The sequence below is a fragment of the Arachis duranensis genome, chromosome 4 (assembly GCF_000817695.3).
Source record: "Arachis duranensis cultivar V14167 chromosome 4, aradu.V14167.gnm2.J7QH, whole genome shotgun sequence".
In the NCBI taxonomy this organism is placed as follows: domain Eukaryota; kingdom Viridiplantae; phylum Streptophyta; class Magnoliopsida; order Fabales; family Fabaceae; genus Arachis; species Arachis duranensis.
Window position 1 is genome coordinate 115,308,054 of NC_029775.3, and position 25,259 is coordinate 115,333,312.

Below are 25,259 nucleotides of genomic sequence, written 5' to 3' on the forward strand. Positions count from 1 at the left end.
AATCTTTCTCGTAATTTTCACTGAAATAATAATTTTGTAGATAAGATACAAGTTTAGATGACTCTATTATTTTCGTGTGTATTTAAAATAAAATCAGGTTGAGAAGAGTTTATTATATAATGACATATCAATAAAAATCACTACTCTATATATTAACTACATGAATAAATATACAAAAAAATTCAATTAAAAAAGTTTTTTAAAGATCTTGATGAAATTTAAAAATACAAATATTTATAGATTGAATATAAAATTTTTTATGAATTAAATTATAAAAAATTAAACAAATATAATTATACTGTAATGTTTTATACTGTCGATATATTAAAATTAAACTCTTGCAAATTTATCAAAAAATATCTAAGTCTAAATAAACTAAGTGCAGGCATTGCTATGATAAAACATAATGATGGAGTTAGATACTTAGATTATGTATTTGATGCAATTTAGTAGGATAAGATTCTATATAATTTTTGTTGTGTTATGGTATTTCTTGGTAGCATGAATTAGGGAAGAAAACAAATAGAAAGAATTTACATCTAATAAAATTTACTGGCATAACACAATTAGCTAGAAAGAATAATAAACATAAACTCATTTCATTTTAGGGTGATTATTTAGTCTTTAAAAACTTTTGTGCGAACAAATTTATCCCTAAAAAATAAAAATTATCGAATAGGTTTTTGACGTTTCGTCGGATACGTGAAGTTCAATGACAGATTCAAAAATTTTAAATTGTAGAAATAAATATATAATACATAAAAATAAAAAATTACACAAACATATCAAAATATATAAAAATAAATAATGTAAAAATATTAAATATTAAATAATTTGTTATTTATTTATTGCTAATATTGATATATTAAGAATTTATTTGGATGAGTTTCTGATAGAAGATTTTTTTTTTAATTATCTTTTTTTTAAAAGATTTTTTAAAAAGTAAAATAATTTTATGTTTAGATATCTCATGCAAAAAATCTTTTTATCTATCAATTATATTTAAGTATAACAATATAAAAGTACTTTTTTTATTTATTATGTGAAAAACATATTTTTTAAGAAAAAAAGAAATTAACTAATTTGTATCCTAAAAAAACATGTTAAGAGTATAATAATAAAAAATTTAAATTTTAATATATTTAATATATTTAAAATACAACAACAAAGTCTTGTCCCACTAAGTGGGGTCGGCTACATGAATCAAACGATGTCATTGTGCTCTGTTATGTATCATTTCTACAAAGAGATCGTTTACATGTAGATCTCGTTTGACCACCTCATGGATGGTTTTCTTAGGTCTTCCTCTGCCTTTCGCCCTTTGTCCATCTTCCATCTCATCTACCCTCTTAACTGGATGTTCTATCGGTCTTCTTCTCACATGTCCAAACCACCTGAGACGCGATTCAACCATCTTTTCCACAATGGGTGCTACTCCAACTCTCTCCCTTATATCTCCATTCCTTATTTTATCCAATCGCGTATGACCACTCATCCATTTCAACATCTTCATCTCTGCCACACTCAGCTTATGTTCGTGCTCCCCTTTAGCCGCCCAACACTCTGTACTATACAGCATAGCCGGTCTTATAGCGGTGCGATAGAATTTACCTTTAAGTTTTAAAGGCACTTTTTTGTCGCATATAAAACCAGATGCACTCTGCCATTTTGACCAACCTGCTTGGATCATATGATTTACATCTTGTTCAATCTCTCCATTATCCTGTATGATGCACCCAAGATACTTAAAACTTTTAACTTTTCCTAGGATGTTTTCTCCAATCTTCACCTCTATATTGGGTTTTTCCTTCTCAAACTGAACTTACATTCCATATATTCCGTCTTGCTACGACTTATGCGCAGACCATACACTTCTAAAGCTTCTCTCCATAACTCCAACTTCTTATTTAAGTCTTCCCTTGACTCTCCCATAAGAAAAATCAATTTTTGAATTTTTAACTCTTCTCTCCTCATAAAAAAATCTAATTTTTAAGAATTCCTCCGTCACACCACCTTGAGTATTCACACTAGTTGTGGCCCCATCATACATGTCTTTAATTGCCTGAATATATGCGATCCTTACTCTCTTCTTTTCTAAAACCTTCCATAAGACCTCCTTTGGTGCCCTATCATACGCTTTTTCCAAATCAATAAATACCATATGTAGATCCCTTTTATTACTACGATACCTCTCCATCATCCTTCTTAATAGGTATATCGCTTCAGTGGTAGATCTTCCTGGCATAAATCTAAATTGGTTCTCTGTTACTTGTGTCTCTTTTCTCAACCTCCGTTCTATCACCCTTTCTCATAACTTCATAGTATGACTCATAAGTTTAATCCCTCTATAGTTTATGCAACTTTATATATCCCCCTTACTCTTGTAGATAGGTATCAAGGTGCTCTTTCTCCACTCATCAGGCATCTTCTTTGACTTTAAAATCTCATTAAAAAGCTTGGTTAACCAGTTGATGCCTTTTTCTCCAAGATCCTTCCAAACCTCATCGGGATATTATCAGGTCCTACTACCCTGCCATTTTTCATCTCCTTTAGAGCCTCTTTTACTTCAAAGTCTCGAATCCTTCGATAGTAGTCAAAGTTTTGATCTTCTTCCCTTGTGCATAATCGACCAAGGCTCGGAAGAGTCTTCTGTCCTTCATTAAATAACTCGTATAAGTAGTTCTTTCACCTTTCATTAATCTTCTCCTCTTGAGCCAACACTTCTCCATCCTTATTCTTTATGCACTTAACCTGATCCAAATTTCTCGTTCTTCTTTTTCGACTCTTTGCGATTCTATATATACCTTTTTCTCCTTCTTTCGTGCCTAAAGACTGGTAGAGACCCTCATATGCTCTTGTTTTTGCTTCACTTACAGCCACTTTTGTCTCTTTCTTAGCCGCCTTATATTTTTTCCAGTTATCTGCATTGCGGCATAAATACCACTCTTTAAAGCATTTCCTTTTTATCTTTATCTTTTCTTGTATACTCGCATTCCACCACCAGAACTCCTTGTCTCTTGGTCCTATTCCTTTAGATTCACCAAAACTTTCTTCTGCTGTTCTTCTAATAACTTCTGCCATCTCCCTCCACATCTCTTCCGCGCTTCCATTCCCATCCCACTTTGCTTCTTCTCCTACCCGTCTTAGGAAGCTTCTTTGTTTCTCACCTTTCATTCGCCACCACCTCGTCCTTGAGTTCTTCGTATGATGTCTTTTCCTCAACTTTTGCTCAACGCGAAAATCCATGATGAGCACCCTATGTTGTGTTGTCAAACTCTCTCCCGGGATAATTTTACAGTTAATGCAAAATTTTCGGTCGACTCTCCTCAACAAGAAGAAGTCGATTTGAGAGTTTGTCATGCCACTCGTATAGGTTATAAGATGTTCGTCTCTCTTTTTAAAACATGTATTTGCGATGAGAAGATCAAAGGTTTAGGAAAAGTCCAAAATAGTTTTACCATCGGTATTGATCACCCCGAAACCATAGCCTCCGTGAATACTCCCATATCCAGTCACTTCTCTCCCAACATGGCCATTTAAATCTCTTCCTAAGAAAATCTTATCTCCCAAAGGTATGCCTTGAACCAAACTCTTTAGATCCTCCCAAAACCTTATCTTGTGTTGTTCGTCCGAACCCACTTGCGGTGCATAGGTGCTAATCACATGGCAAGTACCTCCCTCCACCACAAGTTTGATAGAGATGATCCGATCTCCCACCCTCTTGACATCCACTACGTCCTTCTTCTACTGCTTATCCACAATTATTCCAACTACATTCCTATTCTTCACCTTTCTTGTATACCAAAGTTTGAAACCAGAAGTATCCAACTCCCTAACTTTTGCACCAACCTATTTCATTTTGTGTAGACACATAATGTTAATCTTCATCCTTGTCATGGCGTCCATCACCTTCATAGACTTTCCTGTTAGTTAATTGACAGGTACTAATTTGTTTAATTTTAATATTTTGAAAGACTAATCTATTTAATTTTAAAGTTTAGAAAGATTAATATGTACATAAAGAATCTGAATTTGGAGATAGTGTTGTGAATGCGACCCGAACTATTTCTACTCTTTTTACTGCTGTTCTTTCTACTTCAATAATTATTGTTACCGTTTCTATTATAAGTTAGTCCCTCAAAACTTTACTCTTCATTTTATCTTAATATCAACTTCTATTTTAGATAATATAGATAGATTTTTCAAGTATTATTAAATTTTGGGATGCACGAATTAGATAGCGGAGGACATGAACACCTCACTGATCATATCCTTCGTGATTGATCATTCAAACACGCTACCAAAATTGGTGTTGGATTTATATATGTATATTGTACTTATTGTGTAGGTATCGAGTTCTTAGACTTTGTCACGAGGTTATTTAATGAACCCTATAAGTTATTCTCAGGTATTAATTGATTGCCTCCTCGTTTAGGTATTAATTTTGCTATTTTTTTTTCTATCATTAGAAATTTAAAATACTTACAGTTGAATACAATCTATTAGAGTTAAGTACGATTTTGATCTCTAATGTATAAATTAAAAATTTTTTTTACTTCTAACTTTTTGTTTGTATATAAAATTGTCCATAAAATTTAAAATTAAATTTTAAAATTGTATTTTCTATTTAAATATTAACATTTTAAATCAAATTATCCATAACAAAAAAAATTATAAAATAAAAAAAAACAAGAGAAAGAGAGTGTTTCTTCTTCTCAAAAGGGATAAGAGAAAAAGAAAAAAGAAAAGCTGTCCACGATTCAATTTGTCTCCGTTTTCGCTGCCACCTTCGTCTTCGTACGGTTTTGGTCTGAGATAAGAATAATTTTAAAATCAAGATAGATCTTAAAGGAAATTTTGTATGCAAAAAAAAAAAATTGGGAACAAAAAAATTTCAGCCTATACTAAACTAAAATTGTATTTAATCCCAATAAATTATTTTCAGTTTTAAATATTTTAAGATTGTTATCTAGAGTTTTAAAATTATTTTTTTACAGTTTTAAGTATTTTAAGATTGTTATCTAGAGTTTTAAAATTATTTTTTTATTCATACTCAAAGTAAATATCAAATTTCCAATATTTAGTTAAGCATGGATGAATCTTTTTATTCAACCACACACGCCCTGAATGAAATTTTGGTGCAACTAAGCAAACAAAAGTTTAGAATTGAATTTACTAGGCATACTATGTACAAGGCCCATAGACTTGTGTAAATTACTAATTATGTGATTGTCAATTCTATGGATTACGATTCCTTTTTCGCATTTTCTAATTCATATTTTGGGTAACCAGCCTCATAGCGTACTAAATGTATGAACTATGAACCTGGCAACTTGTTATTTATATACATTGTTTAATAATATGTTATAGTAGAAATAATACCACATAAGAAAAAATAAAAACAATAATACTCACCTAATTTTATATTTTTATATTTTTTTCTTTTTTATATAATTGCTTTCAAAAGTATGACATGAAAATATTATCTATTTTTAAATACTTTTTATTAAGTAAAAATTGTTATATTTTTTAATTTTTTATTAATTAAATATATTTTAATTCTTTATTTATTATATTTTATGTTAATAAGTTATATTTAGAATGTTTTATTTTTTATTTTTCTTTTTTAGTAATAAATAAAATTTTAAGACATTTCTTTTTTTTTTCGGAACACATTTGTCATAAAAATATCCTTGGTGAATAAAATAAAATTGTATTTACAAAATCAACCAAGTCACAAAATATTAAATTTATACATACACAAAAGTGTTATCTATGTCTTATTCATCCATATCTTAGTCTCAACTCATATAATGACATACATTATTCTTATAATATACCCACTCATCGCAGTTTCCACATTGACTTTAATAAAGTAAGTTAAAAAATGGAAAACAACTATAAAAGAATGTTGAGAAATAACGAGGAAGGAAGAAAGAAGATATTTGTAATTTGAAAATATTCCACATATGATTACAAAAACGCGTGGTCCCTACGATTAAATGCTGTTTGGTTTTGGTTTTGGCGTCTTGCCCATATTGAAAAGACAACCAAAAAAAATGAAAGTAAGGCAATGTTTGTTTGTTTCATGAAACTGAAATTGAAACTGAAACTGACCCTTTGCATTATGTTAGTTAGGCCTCCCCGTTTTTTTTTCCTTCCTTATTTGCTTAGGATTTTGGTTCCTTACTACCGAAGGAGCCTCTGTGGTTCGTTCCTTGGATGGCAACTGGGATAAATTCAGGGAACGATAACTCGGAATTCGCTTAGTTTTCGACTTTTCAAAAATATAGACTGAAATTTAGTACTGTCTTTAGTGATAAATTTAAAAAATAGTGATAATAGAGAGGCTGAAATTTTTGAAAAACTAAAATTTTAAGAGTTTGTTTAAAAATTATTTGGATATGAAAAAAGAATTATATTTTTTTAAGAATAAATCATTTCTATTTAAGATTTAATTCTATAATTTGAAATGACTTTAACATATTAATAAAAAAAATCAATTCTTTAATTTAAAATAACTCTTATATGAACTAAATTTTTTTTATAATTTTGTCTTTAATAAAAGGAAAAAAGAAAACTAAATAAGTGTTAAGGCAAAATTAGAATAATCAATTATAAATAGAAATATTTTTGACATTTAACATATTAAACTTGTTTAGTATGAGAATTGATTTTAAAATCAGACTTTTTTGGTCTGATTTATAAATAAAAAAAGGTGAGAATTTAATTATTTATTTTTATTTATTCTAAAATAAGAAAAAAAATTCTAATTCTTGAATAAATTCTAATTCAGAAATTTCCAAACAAGCTATAATAACATTTTTTTTAAAAAAAAATATTCATTTAATTTTTTAAGTTCTAATTTATCCCGAAAAATCTTCGCATTTTTCTTAAATTAGTTACAGTTTTTACCGTGCAGATAAAGTCACTAGTCACGACCTCTTTGTGAAGCTCCAAGTCCATGTACTAATTGCTCTATATATACATAGCAATACAAGTAAGACTCACAAGGCTAAGTTCATAGGAGGATATTCCATTCAATAGAAAGGTGAATAATTTCTCTTCTCTGCAGGAATTATTAGTTTTGTATTGTTGCTTTGCTTCGTTTGAGTGTTGGTGTTACTCTTTTCATAAATTGTAATTTTTGTTTTACCTTTTATGCTTGCTTTCTACTGCAAAATTCAAAAGAGAATGAAGATTTAATGCAGTTTAATTGATAAGGATCAGAATTGCTATGTTGTTTACTTACTTCTTGATTATTATCTCATGACATATCATGAATGATGTCATGGTTTTTCTCTTTTCTATCTCAATGATAGTTGAATGTTTAGGGTTCAAATTTCAATTATAGGTTTTAGCATATTTCCCTCTCGTAAGAGTAATTATCATCATTTTTCATTTTGGATTGATTTGTGTCTGAGATAATAAACTAGTAATGTTTGTGTGTTAATTCTTTTCTTTTTCTAGTCATAGTTCCATACTCATAGTCATAATTAGCTGAAAACAAAAACTTGGTATTATCTTTATGTTTCTTATTGTTTAAAATTTCTCCTTGAGTATATTGTTTTGTGTTGAAATTTTTGCTAGATTCTTGTGTTTTGACAAAGATTATTTCATTAATTATAACCTAGTTTACTGAGTAAATGCTATTCAAGTGCAGAATTGAAAGATATGGGTCAAGCTTTAGGTTGTATTATAGTTGGGCAATCAAATGTGGCTATTAAGGAGCACTTTGGGAAATTTGATGATATTCTGCAACCTGGGTGTCACTGCCTGCCTTGGTGCCTCGGATACCAGATAGCCGGCGGCCTTTCCCTCCGTGTGCAGCAACTCGATGTCAAATGCGAGACAAAAACCAAGGTTTCTTTTGCTTCCTTTACCTCCTCCTTCTGTAATATTAGCTCTTCTTTAGATGATATGATTTGTGATCACTTTGTTTTGTGTTCAGAACACTACTCAAAGTTATAATTGCTTAAGAACAACAATTTGCCTATGAGAGATTGTGTGAATTTTAAAACTTTTAATTTTTCAACTGTGATGAATTTTGCAAAGTAGTACAGTTGCATATTGTTCCCTATGTTATTTCTTTTGATCTATGCTTCAGGAAATTTCCTTGTTCTCCAATATACCTTTTACCTTTTAAGATTTAGAAGGTAGATGTGTGTTTTCCATTTGATCTATTGTGAACAATTGTTAAAGGTTAACTCTGAAATACTTGTTAGGATAATGTGTTTGTGAATGTGGTTGCTTCTGTGCAATACCGCGCCTTGGCCGATAAAGCATCTGACGCCTTCTATAGGCTCACCAACACAAAGGAACAGATACAGTCATATGTTTTCGACGGTATGTGGAATGATCGATTATTGTGCTTGATTCTGTTTTAGAAATGTTACTTACCTGAAATTAATGCAAGATCACTCCATTAATGGAACTATATAGTATCTACTGCTTCTATAGAATGCTGCTTATGCTTTTTTTTTTTGTATTTCTTCAGTTATCAGGGCAAGTGTGCCAAAGTTGGAGCTGGATGCTGTCTTTGAGCAGAAGAACGACATAGCAAGGGCCGTCGAAGATGAGCTTGAAAAGGTGTTATTTCGGCCTGCAATTTCAGCTTTTGTTATCATAATCCTTGTCAATTACTTTGTGATTAACAAATTATCTTAAACTCTTGTTTTAGGCCATGTCTGCTTATGGATATGAGATTGTTCAGACCCTTATTGTTGATATAGAGCCTGATGTTCATGTCAAGAGAGCTATGAATGAGATTAATGCAGGTAATCTGTTCTTAGTTGATCAAAAATTACTTTTAACATGCATAAATATTCATATATACATGCAGCTTTTCATATGTTTGCTTGCATTTCAACTTTCTCTTTCAAAGTTCAAACTAATTAAGTAAACATAATCATAATCACTCATTTGGTAGACTTGTGAGGCTAGCTGCTAATGAAAAGGCTGAAGCAGAGAAAATACTTCAGATCAAGAAAGCCGAGGGAGAAGCCGAGTCCAAATACCTGTCGGGACTTGGAATAGCTCGACAGCGCCAGGCCATTGTGGATGGACTGAGGGACAGTGTGCTTGCATTCTCCGAGAACGTGCCCGGGACAACAGCAAAAGATATCATGGACATGGTTCTGGTGACACAATACTTCGACACAATGAAGGAAATTGGTGCTTCTTCAAAGTCCTCAGCAGTGTTCATACCACATGGTCCTGGTGCTGTTAGGGATGTTTCTGAGCAAATCAGAGATGGTTTACTTCAGGCCAATGCCTCACCAAATCTCTTAAATTAAGCCTTTTTCTGGAATTGTAAATGACATTACTAATGTATATTGTGTGTGTGTGTGTGCGCTTTCTGGATAATTGATGCTTTTGTGCTTGATTTTGTGTTTTAAAGACTAGTTGTTAAAGCTTTCAATATTAAAGATTGGTGGAAGCCTGCAAGGATTACTTAGATTTTCTTTAATTATGTCTCATTTGCGTGTGTTTAAATTTACATTTTGTATATTCTTGCTAACAATTAAAATTGCCTTAGCTTATTAATCATGCTTCCTAAGGAGCTTAATGGATAGAAGAATAGAGAGATGGAAACTCATCATATTACAGAATCCAAACAAAGGTATCGATTCTTGCTTCTATAATTCATTGAGAAAAATGAAATCTGTTACTTCCTATAAAAAAAATTACTTCTAAAACAAATCCCAAACGTAAGCATACATTTGCTTCTTCTTTTTCTCTCTTTCTCTCCCTTTTTTGCCAAAAATAAATTTACAACTAATATTTGCTTACGTAGTTCGAAAACGTTATTCTTAAAAGAAATTAAACAAATACATCAATCACTTTATATCAAAATCAATTATACCTACAATTATTTATTCAAAAACAGAACCAAACATGTATCCCATCCAAGAGGCATAATAAACAAACAACCATTGTAGGAACAAAAACAATATAAAAATTTCGCGCAAGTTAAAGCCTCAACAATGAGTCAAACCATTTGGTTTATAAAAAAACCTACTTATTTTTACAAAGTTGAATTGCTCAAATGTAAAGAAAACATAAACACTTCTTGCCCAAGAAGAACCACCAACTTTAAGAAAATAAAAACTGCATGCTTCCTATCCCCCTTCCCCCCCTATAACAAAGCTCATGCCAAGATGGATAAAAACTCCTAGGGCTTGAGAACCAAACCCAATCCAATCTTCGCACTCTTCTCAATCGCCTTGGTGTCCACTTCCCCGGAAATAGTGAAGAACGATTTGGGGCGCCACTCATGCTGGATGAGAGCACTTGCCCTGCCGTAGTTGTTGACGCGAGCCTTCGCTGTGGTCAAGGGGTCCAACGCGTGCTGGGCACCAAGGGTGAGGGTGTTCTCGTTGGACGAGAACCTGTGAGTCACCTCGGCACCAACAGCAGTGTTGGTCAAGGGGTTGACCACATGATAATATGAAGCATTCAAAGCATCGCCCTTGTCATTCCTGCACGCAAGAATTCGTATCAGAATAGAATTAAACTAAAAAGAGTACACATTAATTCATTTTTTCATGTTAAATTCTGTAAGCATACAAGCTACAAATTCTAAACAGATCATCATAAAATTCGGTATCTCCACAAGTGGTTAACATTAAAGTTGAAGTCAAATAAATGCAGACAATTCAACAAAAATTATGGCTTGAAAGGGGGCATCTATTACTCACACAGTCAATGCGGCAATCAAGTCATCTTTGGTGAAGCTGACTCCCGCGTTCGATTTTGTCAAATCCCCACTTTTGGTATCATATGAAAGATCCACTCCGAGAGCAAGAATGCTAGTTCCAAAAACAGCAGAAAGGTTCACGATTGGGTTTGCCGTCAACCCAACACTGGTGTTCACTCCAGCATAGTCGTGCAAGTACTGAAGTTCCACCTGTTTAAAAGAATATCCAACAACTTAATACCAATTAAGTATTAGAATGTAATAAATTTACCCAGATTTATCGAGGTTGGTTTCTCTAACTGCATAATTATTCTAGAGGCATGAATATGTATAAATTTATTATGTTCTTACCTTGCCAGACCTTTGATCAGGAACTTTGAAGCTAAAGATAGCCTTCAAACCAGGGGTAGGCTCATCAACAGTGATGGTTGTGAAGAGCTGAAAGGAACCATCGTGAATCAAGTTTAGCAAAACTATCATACGAAAAAATAAATAAGTTGCATTAACAATTAGACATTGAAAAGCTGTTCCCTTGAAAAATTTCAATTTCAAAGAGATTACAATTTCACATGCCACTGCTACATATAATCTAATATGCCAACAAAGTCATTAATCTAACCAACAGTTCAATGCAAAAACGGGATTAATAATTATGTTATGGGTGATATATCAGAACCAAGGCAGTACAAAACTCAGTATAATGGGTGATAAATCAGATAGTAAGAAATATAAACAATCCAAACACATACGCCAAACTTACATTAGAATCTGTATCAACTTTGATATCGGTGGTGACATTTCTGTTCTTCAACTGGGTGTTAACATCACCCACAAACAATTCACCTTTCCTGGTTCCTGATGACGTGATGGCCTGCATCAGCAAACATAAACATTAGACATGTAGCGAAACAGAGGTTTAAATGATACTAAAATCATGGATGACATTTTTTTATAAAATGGGCTCCACAGTATCGATTTAAAGAATGCGTTTAAAGCACATAAGTGCAAACTGATTTGCTACTTTAAAACAAATTCAATGAATTTCTAGGGTTCTGCAAAGCTTAGGATACAAGTCATTAAAACATTTTTGTAGCAGATACATCCGAGATCTTTACCAAATATTAAAATTTACACACTTAACACCTTTAATTCAAGTAGATCATGGCAGCAAGTAGGGAATATTGGACAACCCCCAAAACACTATGCGAATAAGTTGAACACTCATAATTAAAACTTAAAAACCCTAACAATTTTGGGGCTTCTAGAACATCACACCTCTTATGAGGCATTTATCAATCATTTTAATCGATGCTATAACAAAAAGGGTTAAATTACACATAATTGAGTCCTAACATGCACAACTACTATAGAAATACGCTTCTCACTTTAATTTTCAACTGAGGAAGAAAAAGGGCAGTGAAGCAAGTTACAAACCACCAAATGAGAGAAAGTGATGTCACAATCACCGAGAACAAAAAGACAATAATTCAAATAACCAAAGAAAAAAGAGGAGTGGAGTCTTTTCCTTTTCAAAAAGATATAAACATGGAATTGGATTAGAGGATGAAAAGGCAACATAAGTGTGAGATTAGTTCTTTAATCTCAAAACCAGTGGTCTCGTGTTCAAATCCTAGAAGAAGAAAAAATTGTTTTTCTTTTTTCAAGAAAAAGACCAAATAAGAGATACCAAAGCAACCAAACCAAGTACCCCAACTCTCATTATATATAGCTATAGATTTCATTCAAAACGGCTTATAATAAAGCTAGTAGCAAAACAAAATATGTTTTGTTCAATAATTAAGCATTGAAGAATGAAGACCCCTATATGTATAGTTATCAATAATTGAAATTTTTAAAAATCAAAATGAACAACACAGCATTTTTCAGTCAAAATAAAGAGAGATTATCAAAGTACAAAACCTCCAAACAGAATCCCTCCATTTAGTTCAAACCAGCTCATTCATTTCATCAACATTATTCACACAAGCAACACATTTACATCCAATAAAACATAATCCAACACTACAAAAGCAAATATTCATACCACTAATTCAACTTTCAAAAAAAAAAAGAAAATGAACAGAACCTGAAAATTAAATTTCTTTTATTAAAAAAAATTACTCACAACTCCAGTGGGTGAGTAGGTACTGATGGTGAACTTCTGGTCACTGTGGTAGTCCTTGAACAACAGATCTACAAAAATGAAAAATAAAAACCGAAACTTTCAGGGTTTATAAAAAAAAATCACAAATTCCATATTAAAAAAAACCCACGAATTGCAAATTCAAAATCCAGCAGACGAAGAAACTAGATAGAGAAAACGGTGGAAGAGAGAGTAAGAGGGAGTAAGGTACCCCTGGCTTTTTTGCCGATTTCAGTGTAGAGACCAGGACCCTTTGCCATTGGAGAGAGAAAGAGAAAATGGGGATCGGAAAATTTTAATTTTTGTGGGGAAGAAAATCGGAGGAATAGTGAATGAAAGGTTGGTGTTTTGTGTTCGAGCGAATCTGAAATAAATTTATAGGTGAAACCCTAAATAAATATTAAATATTTCTTTTCGGAAGGGTTTTTTTTTTATATAATTTTCTCCAAGGCTTTGTTCTCAAGAAAGGAAATTCTGATGATGTCATCTCCACCGTTGGTTGATGGGTGCTCTAAAATCTAAACTCTTGTCATTTCCCAATTTTGCAGGTTTTTGTTTAATTTGGATTTTATCATTTTACTTTAATGTAGATACTAATTAATTCATTATGAAAAATAAAATTTGGGCTAAAATTATATTAATTTATAAAAATATGTTAAAGATGTAAAACCGTAGATAATGGATTAAATGTTGAATCATAGGATTAATAAAATTATTAAAAATAATATCCAAAACTATAACAAAAATAATGAGAGATATGAATAATAATAAATAAATTTTGAAAATTTTTAAAAAGTCACAAAATAATTAAAATATATTTTTTAAATAACAAATAAATTTTGTATTTGATAAATAACTTATGCATTTTATTTGATCTTTTATTATGAACACTTGAAAAGATATTTAGAAAACAAATACCCAAATGGATTAAAATTCAATCACTACATTTTCAATTTCTTTTTAATGTTTTAAAAATTTTATGGTCATTTACAAAATATTCACTTGGGCAAATCACTTATATAAGCCAAGGAGAGAAAAAATTTACGCAAATCAGCCAAATAGAAAAGTGATTCACGAATTAGTCAAAGCATATTTCTATATAATTCGAACCTAATAGGTTCGAACTCTATTTGAACGTAAATCAAACCTAATTGGTTCAAACTTCATAGCTATAATTCGAACTTAATAGATTCGAATTACTCTTCATTTCGTGGCTCAAATAATTCGAACCTAATTTGTTTGAATTACTTTAAATGCAAATTGAACCAAGATGGTTCGAATTAGTAAGGAACAGAGGTGAATATGTTACGTGCATGGGAATAAATTAGTGTACGAGTTACATTAATCAAGACATGATGCGGAAATTAAATAACATCAAAATATTAAGTACAGATGTTTTCAGAGTAACACAGACATACATGTAAAGGTGGATACGAAGTAACACTGGTAACAAAATACATAGACCAACATGGGTAACATACAACTCGGCACATAAATCATCTAAAAAGATGCGACCCCGTGAAGCAACGACGTGGAACCCGTGTCCTCTGACCTCTCCGGATAAGCGGCTCCTCATCCTCGTCCTGCGGGGCTGGCTGTGCAGGCGTCCTAGGCTGGACATGTACCGGTCGGGATGAGGACGGCCCGACAACTGAAATGTGACCCAGCAGTATGTGCCGATGCTGGGGTACCACCCAAAGCGAAATACTGAGGAGGAGACACGGAGGGCGGCTCATTCAGATCGACATCTAACGCTGCCTGTGTCCCCGTCGTCTGACTCCGCCCAGGGACAGCCTCATCATCATGCATCATGGCACTGATGTCATCAAAGAAGGGGGATCCAAGATCCCCATCAAACCCAACACCGGCAAGTAAGTCTGAAAACGTGCTGCCTGGACTCACCCATGGCCTACTCTCCTGAGGTGTGTGGTCATAAGGGGGAACTCCAACGAAGTAATCTCCCAGCGGCACCTCCCCAAGTCCAGCCTCAGCATGGGCAGCGGGATCTCCGGTGGCGTGCCCCTGTCCACCAAGGCCACCAGCCTCACCATGGTCCTGGCCCGCAATGGGTGCCCTCCGTCTACCTCCACGCCCTTGTCCTCGACGACCACCCCTACCTGCCTCATTAGCCTCGTCGATAGCCTGCTCTACCCATCTCCACTCACGCTGGCTCCGTCGTGTCCCGACACGAGCTCTCCTCTCAACCCGTCGCCTATCAGGGACGTCGTCGACTCGATCCATGTCGGAAACTCGCCCAGGACCCCTCTGTGATGCCTTGACAGGAATAGGAACGCCCCTCGGATCCCCCAAATCAAACTCGGGTGATAAGAACCTCTTTCCATGCCAACTCCACCAGTCTAGGAAGGCGTGCGAAGGTCCAGAGTCGGCAACAACATCGAACCGGAGGACGTGGTCCGCACGGGTCTCCCAAAGAGTATGTCAATGCCGTAATACAGACGGGAACCAACGATCACCGCCTCTCCTGTCCTTCGACATCAGAAAGTCGATGTTAAAGGCGGGACGCGGGAGAGGCTGCACACCACCGAACTGAGGTAGAACCCTATCTACCTGATGTCACTCTACAACGGCAAAGTATATAAGCAATGTGACAGACCGCCAAAGCGCCGTGTGGCGAGGCTCCAACGCCTCCGGATGCACAACCTGAAGTACATCGGGGGAGCTATACGGCATCCAGATAAACTGCACAGAAAAATAGCTATGTTGTCACGCCAACTCTTATAATACAGAAACATCTGATGTCTAGTTATTCAAATAAAAGTATGACAGGAACAACAATCACATCCCTGGGCTGCAACATGTCTATCTTCAGTTGCGTGCTCCGTACTCTAGGACCCTTCTCGCTGTAGGAAGGGCTGTAACCTGACCTCCTGCAGCGCACATGGGTGTGATGGTTAATCAGAAGTATGACATATTTGTAATACACTACAAGCGTACATGAAGAATATCTATCTTAACTTGAAATATAAAAGCGAGAGTAGCATACCTCGATGCCAAAGGCCAGCTGCACGTGTCATACCCAGCAGGCCTAAACCTGGGAAAGCGCCAGAAGATCCAGGACTGAAGTAGCTGTAGTGGGCCCGCTAACTTCACCAGATGTCTGTTTGCCACTCGGCACATGCACCGGTACAACCAAGCCAATGCAGCAGACCCCCAACTGTAGGAACCCATCTCCTCAAGCCTAGCAACGTAGGGAAGCCATCTGATGTGAATGCGGTTGTCGGACTTGTCTCCAAACAACTGAGTGCCTAACAACATCATGATATAGGCACGAGCAAATCGGCGCACAGTCTCTTCATCGGCTCCCTCGGGCCACTCTCCGAAAGTCTCCTGGAACCAGGTGCAGTTAACTGCGAACTTCTGAACCTGGCTCGGAGGAGAAATCACTCCAAGCAACTCATCGAACCACACCCAAGCTGGACGTCCGCCCTCGATATACATATGAAAATCTGTAAGGCAACCGCTGACATAACGCCCGTCCACTGCCAACCCTAACTGGTACGCCACGTCCTGAAGCGTGATGGTGCACTCTCCGAAGGGCATATGGAAGGTGTGCGTCTCAGGACGCCACCGCTCGATAAAGGCGCTGACAAGGGGCTCATCTAACCGATACCATATAAGCCGGCCATCTGCAAGTATGGAACATAACGCTCATCGAGTGGCATGCCTTGTTGCCGACGCATGCTCCTGATGCATCGCTGTGGCTGCGCATTAAATGGACCGCATTATTAGAACCACATACAATACTGGTAAGCCAAAAAAATACTAACACAATAAACCACTTACATAAACTACTTACAAAAAACCACTTATCATAAACCACCAACCAAACCGCATGCAAAACCACTAAAATAAACCATTTGCATTACCACTACAATAAACCACTAACAATACCACCTAACATAAACCACTAATAATACCACCTAACATAAACCGCTAACATAAACCACTTACATAAACAATTAACACAACCATATATAAAACCACCAACTAAACCGCATGCAAAACCTCTAACATAAACCATTTCCAATTAGCACCACCACTAAAACCACAGGCAAAACCACTAACTCAAATAAACCGTGTGCACAAAGTTTTCTATGTACTAACCTCGTCTTTGATCACCCCCGGCTATATGAGCAACCCCGTCCAACCGGTACAGCCTTTCAGGATCGTCTCCCATAAGCTGAGTCCTCGGTTCAACTATTTCTTGGATCGAATCTGGGTCGTTTTCTCTGGGATTTGGTGGGGTATGAGAAATGAGAAGTGGTTCGAATTTTCTTGATTCGAACTCCTTTTATACCACAATTGCATGTAATTCGAACCAATTAGGTTCGAATTATTTGAGCCACGAAATGAAGAATAATTCGAACCAATTATGTTCGAATTATAGCTATGAAGTTCGAACCAATTAGATTCGATTTACGTTCAAATAGAGTTCGAACCTATTAGGTTCGAATTATATAGAAATAGGCTTTGGCTGATTCGTGAGTCACTTTTCTATTTGGCTTATTCATGTAACAAGTTTCCTTTCATGATTTATTTGTGTTTTTTACCCAATTCACTTGATATAAAATTATTAAATTTTAAAAATAAATTTATTTTCTAGTTATAATAGCAAAGAAATTGTATTAATATCTGATTTTTAAAGTTATTTTAAAAAATATATATTTAATATTTAGTTATTTTTATTGTGTTTTAAAATCATTTTTCTGAATATATTTGCTATTCATATTTTTCGATGTATTTAGAAATATAAATTTTTTTGGTACAATTGAAAACAATTATGTGAAATTAATAATGATCATATTGGAAAAATAAAATTTGTTTTTTATTCTAAGTGAAGATTAAACAAAAAGGACGAAAACGTTCATTATTGAATTGAAATAATTTATAAAATTTTCTATTGTTAAGTTTGTGAATTGAATAATCTACAAACGGAAAATTCTTGAAAGTTATATTAATTTTAAATGATCTATAATACTCTCTCTATTGTATAATAAGTGTCGCTTTATTTCACTTTGGATTTATTAAAAAGATAATAATATATTTAGATAAATAACATTAATTCATTAGATCTAAAAAGTGAAAGACAAGGTAATATTTAATTTGGCTTTTAGATTATTGTTGTAAATTTGGAGGATTAATTTGAGTTAATTAAAATTTGAGATATTGTCCACATTCAAACAATTCTGACATCTAAGTTTATCCAAGTAATTTTAGGTCACGCGCTTTTTCGGCTTTCTTCTTTTCTCACGCCTCTTCTCTTTTTTTTTTCTCTTCTCCCCCGCGCATCTTCTTCTTCTTCTCCCGCGCTTCTTCTTCTTTTTCTTTTCACGCTCGTTTACGCACGGAGCGTATTCTTCTTTTTCGCCTTCTTCTTCGCGTTCCTCCTCCTCCTCCTCCTCATTCTCTTCCTTCTTTTTCGTGCTTCTTCTTCTTCACGTGTTTTCTATTTATCATCATTCTTTTGTTGTTGTTGCTGCTGTATTTTTTGTCTTTACCTCTTTCTCTTTCTGGTGAAGAAGCAGTAGAAGGTGAGGAGAAAGAAATTTGAATTGTGCAGAACAGAAATGAACCGAACATATTATTATGGTGAAACAATTGTATAGTACTAAATGAATGGAACATTATCCATTATATAAATTCAAATTCGAACAGCTTTCCACATAATGAGTCGAACATGTACTCATGGTGAAACAATTGTATAGTACTGAATGAACGAAATATAATCCATTATATAAAATTAAATTCAAATAGCTTTCTGCATAATGAACCGAACACATACTCATTGTGAAACAATTGTATAGTACTGAATGAACGAAACATAATCCATTATATAAATTCAAATTCAAACTGCTTTTTACATAATGAACCGAACACGTCATTATGGTGAAACAATTGTATAGTACTGAGTGTACGAAATATAATACATTATATAAAATCAAATTCAAACAGCTTTCTGCAGAATGAACCAAACACGTACTCATGGTGAAACAATTGTATAGTACTGAATGAATGAAAGTTTTCTGCAAAATGAACCGAACACGCACTCATGGTGAAACAATTGTATAATACTGAGTGAACGAAACATAATACATTATATAAAATCAAATTCGAAACACCTCTGTCTACAATTTACAGATTATCAATTCAATTCAATTTAAATTCAGAACACCTGCGTCAATTCAATTCAATTCAATTCAATTTATCAATTGCATTCCATTCAATTTGATTGAAAAAATAATCCATTAACAAAATGTTGGTGTTGTTGGTGATGACGATAACAAAAGAGGAGAAGAAAAAGAAGAAGAGAAGGAGGAGGAGGAGGAGGAGAAGGAGAAGAAGAATCTGCGTGCGCGAAGGGGCGGAAGAGGAGAAGGTGGTATACGTAAATTTGAAAGAATAAGAAGACCACATATACGTGTATTTGAAAGAAGAAGAAGCGCGGGAAAAAAGAAGAAGATAAAGCGCATGTAATGACGCTCTTTTAATGAGAGTGATTTTTGTTGGTGTTGGACCTATTTGAATAAAACTTGGATGAAAAAATACTTGTATATGTAGCATTTTAGGGGTTAATTTGAGTCTAATTTTAAATTTTAAAAATCAAATTAAATATTAACTTAATAAATGTCACTATTTTAAGGCAGAGAAAATAGTGTGGTATAGACAATTATAACAAAATACGGTTTATTGTATTGCTATGTTTGGTCATTTTTTTATGGCAGTATTTAAATAGTGTCTTTCAGACACAAATATACAGTAAAATATAGACACAAAATATACAATTTTTTTATTATAGTTGGTGATTATGTACAAGACACATTGATCTAAATTAAATGTCATATTTACCTTTGTATTATATTCACTGTAATACCATTAGGAGCATTACTTTCCACCATTACTGTCATTAATTTTTCAATTTTAGTCCAATAACTATGAACTATCATCAACATCTCTAATCCAATAATCAAATCAATAATTTTTATATATAAAAAAAAATTGAAACAAAGATTCAAACAATAAAAAAAGGAAACTTGAACAAAATTATCCGATGAAAAAGAATAATTTGCAAAAAAAAATTACAAAAAGCAGGATCGATCTAAAAAATAAATATGAACACGGTGAAGATAGATCTATATGTAAAAAGAGGCGACAGACGCGTTAGTGTCGTCGCAAACCAAGGAAAAAGAGAAGCAGGTAAAGGTAGATCTGGAAGTGAGGCGATGTGCCAAGATTGCAATGAAGGCGTCGGCACAAACTACAGAGAAGAAAGGCGGGTTAAAACACGATGATGTGGTGACGACAACAACGTTGAGAGAAAGATGGCGGTAGCGGCAGCAGAGGAGAGGGAGAAGGAGAGAGAGGAAAAAAGATGGACAAAAAAGAAAAGCAATGGCGACACACAACAGTGGTGACAGTGACAATGGTAGAAGAAGGAGGCGGAGGTGAAAAGGAGGTAGGAAGGTGGAATGAATTGGAGAAAAAGAGGGAGAGTTACGAGGATTAGCCGATTAGGGTAAAGAATAAAATTAGAATTTTAAAAAATAATCAGAGATATAATTGAAAAAAAATGTGTCTCATGAATTGTGTCTTAAAGTTTGTTTCGTCGTCACTTTTGAAAAAAATATTTTTTAAATGAAATTTTTTAAAAGATCTTTCACAAAAGCAAAAGTAGTTTTATGTTTGAATATTCCATGTAAAATTTTTTTTATCTATCAATTATATTTGGGTAAAATAAGATAAAAATATTTTTTTGTTTATTTATTATGTAAAAAATATTTTTTTTAAAGAAAAAAGATCTTTTAAAAAAATATGTAAATTGTAACTTCTAAAAAAAGATGTTTTTTTTATAATACTTTTACTTTTACAACTAGAAATTTGACAAACGTACTAAAAATTAAAAAAAATGTATAAAAAATATTTTTTATTAAAATAATAACACCCAATCAAATACTTAATGTCAATCAAAATTTAAAAGAAATACACTGAATACATATATTTTATTATTTAAAATTTATTAATATAACGAATGAGAAAGTTTAAGAAGCCAACATTTTTATTAAAATTTAGTCAATATTTAACCAACAAAAAAAAATAAATAATTTTATACTATTAAATAAAATTTCACACCATTAAAAATACCAACAATAATTAATTAATAGTTACAAATCACAAAATTTACCGATTCCTAACACTCATCTATAACGAATTATTATAATCAACAACATCATACTTTTAACTAAGTAAAACAATAACCAATTACCAAGAGTACCTATCACTAACTAATCAACAATAATAGCATTTAAGAATAGTTTATTAATAGTCATCACTATCCTCTAAGGCTCTAACATATAGTAATTAAATCACTAAGTGACAGTCACTTGCTAATAATTACTAATCACTAATTGAAAGTCACTAGTTAATATTTAATAATCGCTAATTAGATGATTAGACCACGTACGTTATGAAGAAGCTCACTTTCAATGGCTCTCTACTCCCCGTTAATGAACAACGTAGAGAGAGGGTAGAGCAAATTTGATGAGGGAGAGCCTCGTTGAACATTCATTTATAGATCACGCAAAAATGGTGAGTTATCTACTATATTTGCTTAATTATTTCACAGCTAATATATCATATAATTTTAATAAAAATTCAGAATGAAAAATTCGGACATTTTTAATTAAATTTTTTATTTAGCAAAATAATGAAAGCTTTAAAATAAGGGCGACAAGAGATATGATAGCTGTCAGCTGATGTTGCTGTTTGGCAGTTGATTTAAACAAGCTCCAAACAGTTTTATATTTATAGCCTTTTGATTTGGCAAGTGGAATTCTTAGATAACGTTGTGTCTAGGGGGGATAAATGGAAAATCCGCCCGCCAAAAGTTTGGTATCTGGTGGTGGTGGATTTGTTTGTTTTATCCCATTTACTGAGATGGTCTTAATTTTTTTTTTGTTCTGTTTAATAGTAGATTAGTGGGGTAGAGGGTTAAATTCGCAATGTTTTTCATATTATGTATGTCACTTTTTAATGTTGGTATTGATTTTTTACTGATATATTTTAATAAGGTAAAGGGTAAGGCAACATCATTTTAGAAATAGAAGACAAATTTAAAAAAGTATTGCAAAATGAGGAATTTTATTGGAAAATAAGTTTAGAGTTAAATGGCTCAAATTCGGTGATCAGAATATAACTTTTTTCCATAAACCTCTGCTTACTGAATTTGAACATAAGGTTACAGCTCACATGAACCGTAGGCTTCAAAGATCAGTGACTATGGAAGAAGTGAAACGTGCAATATTTAGCATTCATCCTCAAAGTACTGCAGGAGATGATGCTATGATAGCAAAATTTTTTCAAAACTTCTGAAACATACTTAGTGGTGATGTGTTTCGAACAGTTAAGAGTTTCTTTTCAAGGGGCGAAATTTTGAAGGGTTTTAACCACACTCAAATGATCTGTCTTATTTCCAAGATTTCTGTTGCTAAAGATATGACTCAGGTAAGACCAATAAGCCTATCATCAATCTTTTACAAGATTATCTCTAAAGTACTTGTACATAGACTTTAGGGTATGATGAATAGACTAATTAGCCCTATGTAGAGTACTTTTATTAAAGGCAGATTAATCTCTGATAATATCCTAATTGCTCATGAGTATATGCATTACTTGAAGAACAAAAAAAGGGACTCAAAAATGAAATGACATTAAAATTAGATATGTGTAAGGCATATGATAGGGTAGAATGACACTTTCTTTGGTTTATATTGGAGAAGTTTGGTTTAAACTCCCGGTGGATCATATAGATTCGAGAATTAGTGACAACTATTTTTTATTCTTTCATGATAGAAGGACAACCCTATGGTTTCTTCAAACCAAATAGAGATATTCGACAAAGAGATCCTCTATCTTCCTATCTTTTTCTTTTCTATACAGAAGGTATCTCCTTCTTGCTACACAAGGCAGGACAAAACAGACTAATTCAGAGTCTTCAAATACATAGGCGATGTCCAAAGATTAACCACCTTCTCTTTGCTGACGATTCCATCTTATTCTGTAAGGATAATCCTCAAGCATGTTCAAATATCTTGCATTTATTGAATTCTTATGAAAGCATCAGTGTCCAGAGGGTAAATATTAATAAATATGCTGTATTCTTTAGCCACAACATTCCCTCGACTACTCATACACTATTGGATAGATACCTTGGTTTGCATTCTATAGTCTCTAAATCGAAAAAGGCTTCTTTTAGTATGATCAAAGAGAAGGTTCGGAAAAGAATCCAAGGGTGGAAGTGCAATCTTTTATCGTCAGGTGGTAGACAGGTATTGCTTAAGGCAGTGGGAGAAGCTATTCATATTTATACATTGTCTTGCTTCAAGTTGCCCGACGTTTTAATTTCCAAAATTCACTCTCTACTTTCTTATTTCTGGTAGGGACAAAAAGGTTCTGAAAGGCGGATGGTTTGGATTAGCTGGGACACTATGACTCGCCCACGAAGAGAAGGAGGCCTCGAATTTAAATATCTCAGAATCCAAAATCTGGCGCTTAGGCAAACAGTTTTGGCGACTCGTAACACAGCCTACTTTCCTACTATCTAAAATCCTAAGAGGTAAATACTTTAGCAATGGTAATGTTATAACGGCAGAAATTGGAGTCTTACCTTCTTGGGGATGGAGGAGTATATTGGAAGGCCGAAAGATTGTTGAAAAATGTCTTAACTGGGCTGTGGGTACTGGAGAGAATATCCGAACCTTTGAAGATCCTTGGTTGCCTCCTCCGTATCCTTTAATGATGACTGACATACCAAACAGACAAGCTATTTCTGAGTTAGTTCCAAGAGTTAAAGATCTAATTACTGAAGATAGGAATTGGAATCAGAATCTCATTCAAGAATTATTTCCCTAAGACGTTGCAAATAAAATTTTGTCAGTTAAAATTCAGCAGAGTAGGGACAAATTGCAATGGGATTTGAACAAATCCAAGCAATATGATACAGTTTTAGGTTATAAAATTGGCTATTTATTTTACCATCCATCTCTGGAGCTTTGTCGTAATTATATGCAACAGAAAAGACATGGATCGATATATGAAATTTGAATTTGCCTCACAAAATTAAGATATTTATCTGGAAAGCTCTCCATGCCAGCTTCCGATGCTTACTCAAATTCATCACCGCATCCCATCTATATCGCCAATATGCCCCTGCTGTCATGAAGCAACAGAAACAGACAATCATTGTTTGATTGATTGCTCTAGAATTAAAGAAGTATGGTCTCAGAGTTATCTTCGTGACTGTCTTCCCCCTCAAAGTCCTAATGACTTTTGGACATGGTGGACTGCATCAGCAGATATGCTTAACCCGTTGAAGAATGCTTATCATAATCCTCAATTGCTTGCCATCATTTGCTGGAACTGCTGAAAAGCTCGCAACCAGTTAATTTTTGAAGGTTCTACTTCAATGCCGTCTACCATTCTAGCAAGCTCTATCAAGTTGCTCTATGAAATCCAAAGAACTCCCAATTTAGATTGTCATATCCATGAGGCAAACTCTTAGTTTCATTCAATTTGATTTATCATTCTTTCTTCTTTAAGATTTTTCTTCGTTTTTTGACCATGCATCGTTGGATGAATACCTTCAGTGTATTGTTTTGAGAAATCCCCACCTTTTATTATGTTGTCCTGCTTTTGGACGACTTTGTATTTTATTTTTCAATAATTAATGAAATATAACCTACTATCTTTGGAAAAAAAAGGTAAAGGTCAATTCACCTCAATAAACCAAATGCACACCAATATTACCTGGATGTCCCAAACCAGAAATTGCAACGTCAAAGTCCCAAAGCACATTTCTATATAAATCGAATTGATTAAATTTGATTTATTGAAACATGAAGTAAATCGAGTCCAATGGATTCGAATTAGGTGAAAAACGTTGCTGAACAAAAATCGAATCAAGTGGATTCGATTTAAGTGCATGGTTAAAATGCTAGTAAATCGAATGGATTTGCTTCGATTTATAAGTAAGGGTAAATCGAATTCAATAGATTCGATTTAGCTAACTGGAAAAACGTCCAAGGTAATTCGAAACTAATGGATTCAATTTGATGGTTTTGTAAGTCGATACTCATTGTTTTGATTTACTAGTTGTTTTCATCTCCCGTAATTCGAATCTAATGGACTCGATTTGTATGGACTTTGGCTATATATACAAATCGAATTCATTTCATTCGAACTAGAAAATCCACATACCCCACACCAATCCCAGCACCTAGATCCTAAATCTCTGAAAGCAACCTGGGAATAACCGGATCTGCACACATGGAGGACGATCTTGATCGTCTATATCAATTAGATGGAGTCACGCATATTGATGGTGCCGTCCACCTCGAGGTTAGT

At 33.8% G+C, this 25,259-nt stretch overlaps 3 protein-coding genes across 3 annotated transcripts; 1 reads left to right on the plus strand and 2 right to left on the minus strand.

The window, feature by feature from the left end:
* Positions 1 to 6,914: 6,914 nt before the first annotated feature.
* On the plus strand, positions 6,915 to 9,469 carry LOC107486755 (hypersensitive-induced response protein-like protein 2). The gene is made up of 6 exons (XM_052260922.1): positions 6,915 to 7,051; positions 7,664 to 7,863; positions 8,226 to 8,346; positions 8,498 to 8,589; positions 8,681 to 8,784; positions 8,930 to 9,469. Exons 2-6 carry the CDS (start codon positions 7,675 to 7,677, stop codon positions 9,294 to 9,296), a joined length of 873 nt encoding a protein of 290 aa, XP_052116882.1. The 5' UTR covers positions 6,915 to 7,051; positions 7,664 to 7,674; the 3' UTR covers positions 9,297 to 9,469.
* A 466-nt stretch (positions 9,470 to 9,935) lies between these two features.
* Positions 9,936 to 13,221, minus strand: LOC107486756 (outer plastidial membrane protein porin). The gene is made up of 6 exons (XM_016107325.3): positions 13,054 to 13,221; positions 12,825 to 12,892; positions 11,460 to 11,570; positions 11,051 to 11,137; positions 10,701 to 10,909; positions 9,936 to 10,481 (listed from the first exon to the last, which is right to left on the minus strand). Exons 1-6 carry the CDS (start codon positions 13,100 to 13,102, stop codon positions 10,175 to 10,177), a joined length of 831 nt encoding a protein of 276 aa, XP_015962811.1. The 5' UTR covers positions 13,103 to 13,221; the 3' UTR covers positions 9,936 to 10,174.
* Positions 13,222 to 15,416: 2,195 nt separating this feature from the next.
* On the minus strand, positions 15,417 to 17,040 carry LOC107486320 (protein MAIN-LIKE 1-like). The gene is made up of 4 exons (XM_016106865.2): positions 16,968 to 17,040; positions 15,847 to 16,489; positions 15,628 to 15,730; positions 15,417 to 15,542 (listed from the first exon to the last, which is right to left on the minus strand). Exons 1-4 carry the CDS (start codon positions 17,038 to 17,040, stop codon positions 15,417 to 15,419), a joined length of 945 nt encoding a protein of 314 aa, XP_015962351.2.
* Positions 17,041 to 25,259: the final 8,219 nt, after the last annotated feature.

What these genes read in the sequence shown, in the direction of transcription:
- LOC107486755 (XM_052260922.1), top strand. Translation starts at nt 7,675, where the DNA reads ATGGGTCAAGCTTTAGGTTGTATTATAGTTGGGCAATCAAATGTGGCT. An exon ending in AATGCGAGACAAAAACCAAG is followed by an intron (nt 7,864 to 8,225) that starts GTTTCTTTTGCT and finishes AATACTTGTTAG; the next exon opens with GATAATGTGTTTGTGAATGT. An exon ending in ACAGTCATATGTTTTCGACG is followed by an intron (nt 8,347 to 8,497) that starts GTATGTGGAATG and finishes GTATTTCTTCAG; the next exon opens with TTATCAGGGCAAGTGTGCCA.
- LOC107486756 (XM_016107325.3), bottom strand. Translation starts at nt 13,102, where the DNA reads ATGGCAAAGGGTCCTGGTCTCTACACTGAAATCGGCAAAAAAGCCAGG. An exon ending in AATCGGCAAAAAAGCCAGGG is followed by an intron (nt 12,893 to 13,053) that starts GTACCTTACTCC and finishes TCATTTTTGTAG; the next exon opens with ATCTGTTGTTCAAGGACTAC. An exon ending in TTGATTGCCGCATTGACTGT is followed by an intron (nt 10,482 to 10,700) that starts GTGAGTAATAGA and finishes TCTTGCGTGCAG; the next exon opens with GAATGACAAGGGCGATGCTT.
- LOC107486320 (XM_016106865.2), bottom strand. Translation starts at nt 17,040, where the DNA reads ATGGGAGACGATCCTGAAAGGCTGTACCGGTTGGACGGGGTTGCTCAT. An exon ending in CGGGGGTGATCAAAGACGAG is followed by an intron (nt 16,490 to 16,967) that starts GTTAGTACATAG and finishes CCATACTTGCAG; the next exon opens with ATGGCCGGCTTATATGGTAT. An exon ending in GGGATGTGATTGTTGTTCCT is followed by an intron (nt 15,543 to 15,627) that starts GTCATACTTTTA and finishes TTTTCTGTGCAG; the next exon opens with TTTATCTGGATGCCGTATAG.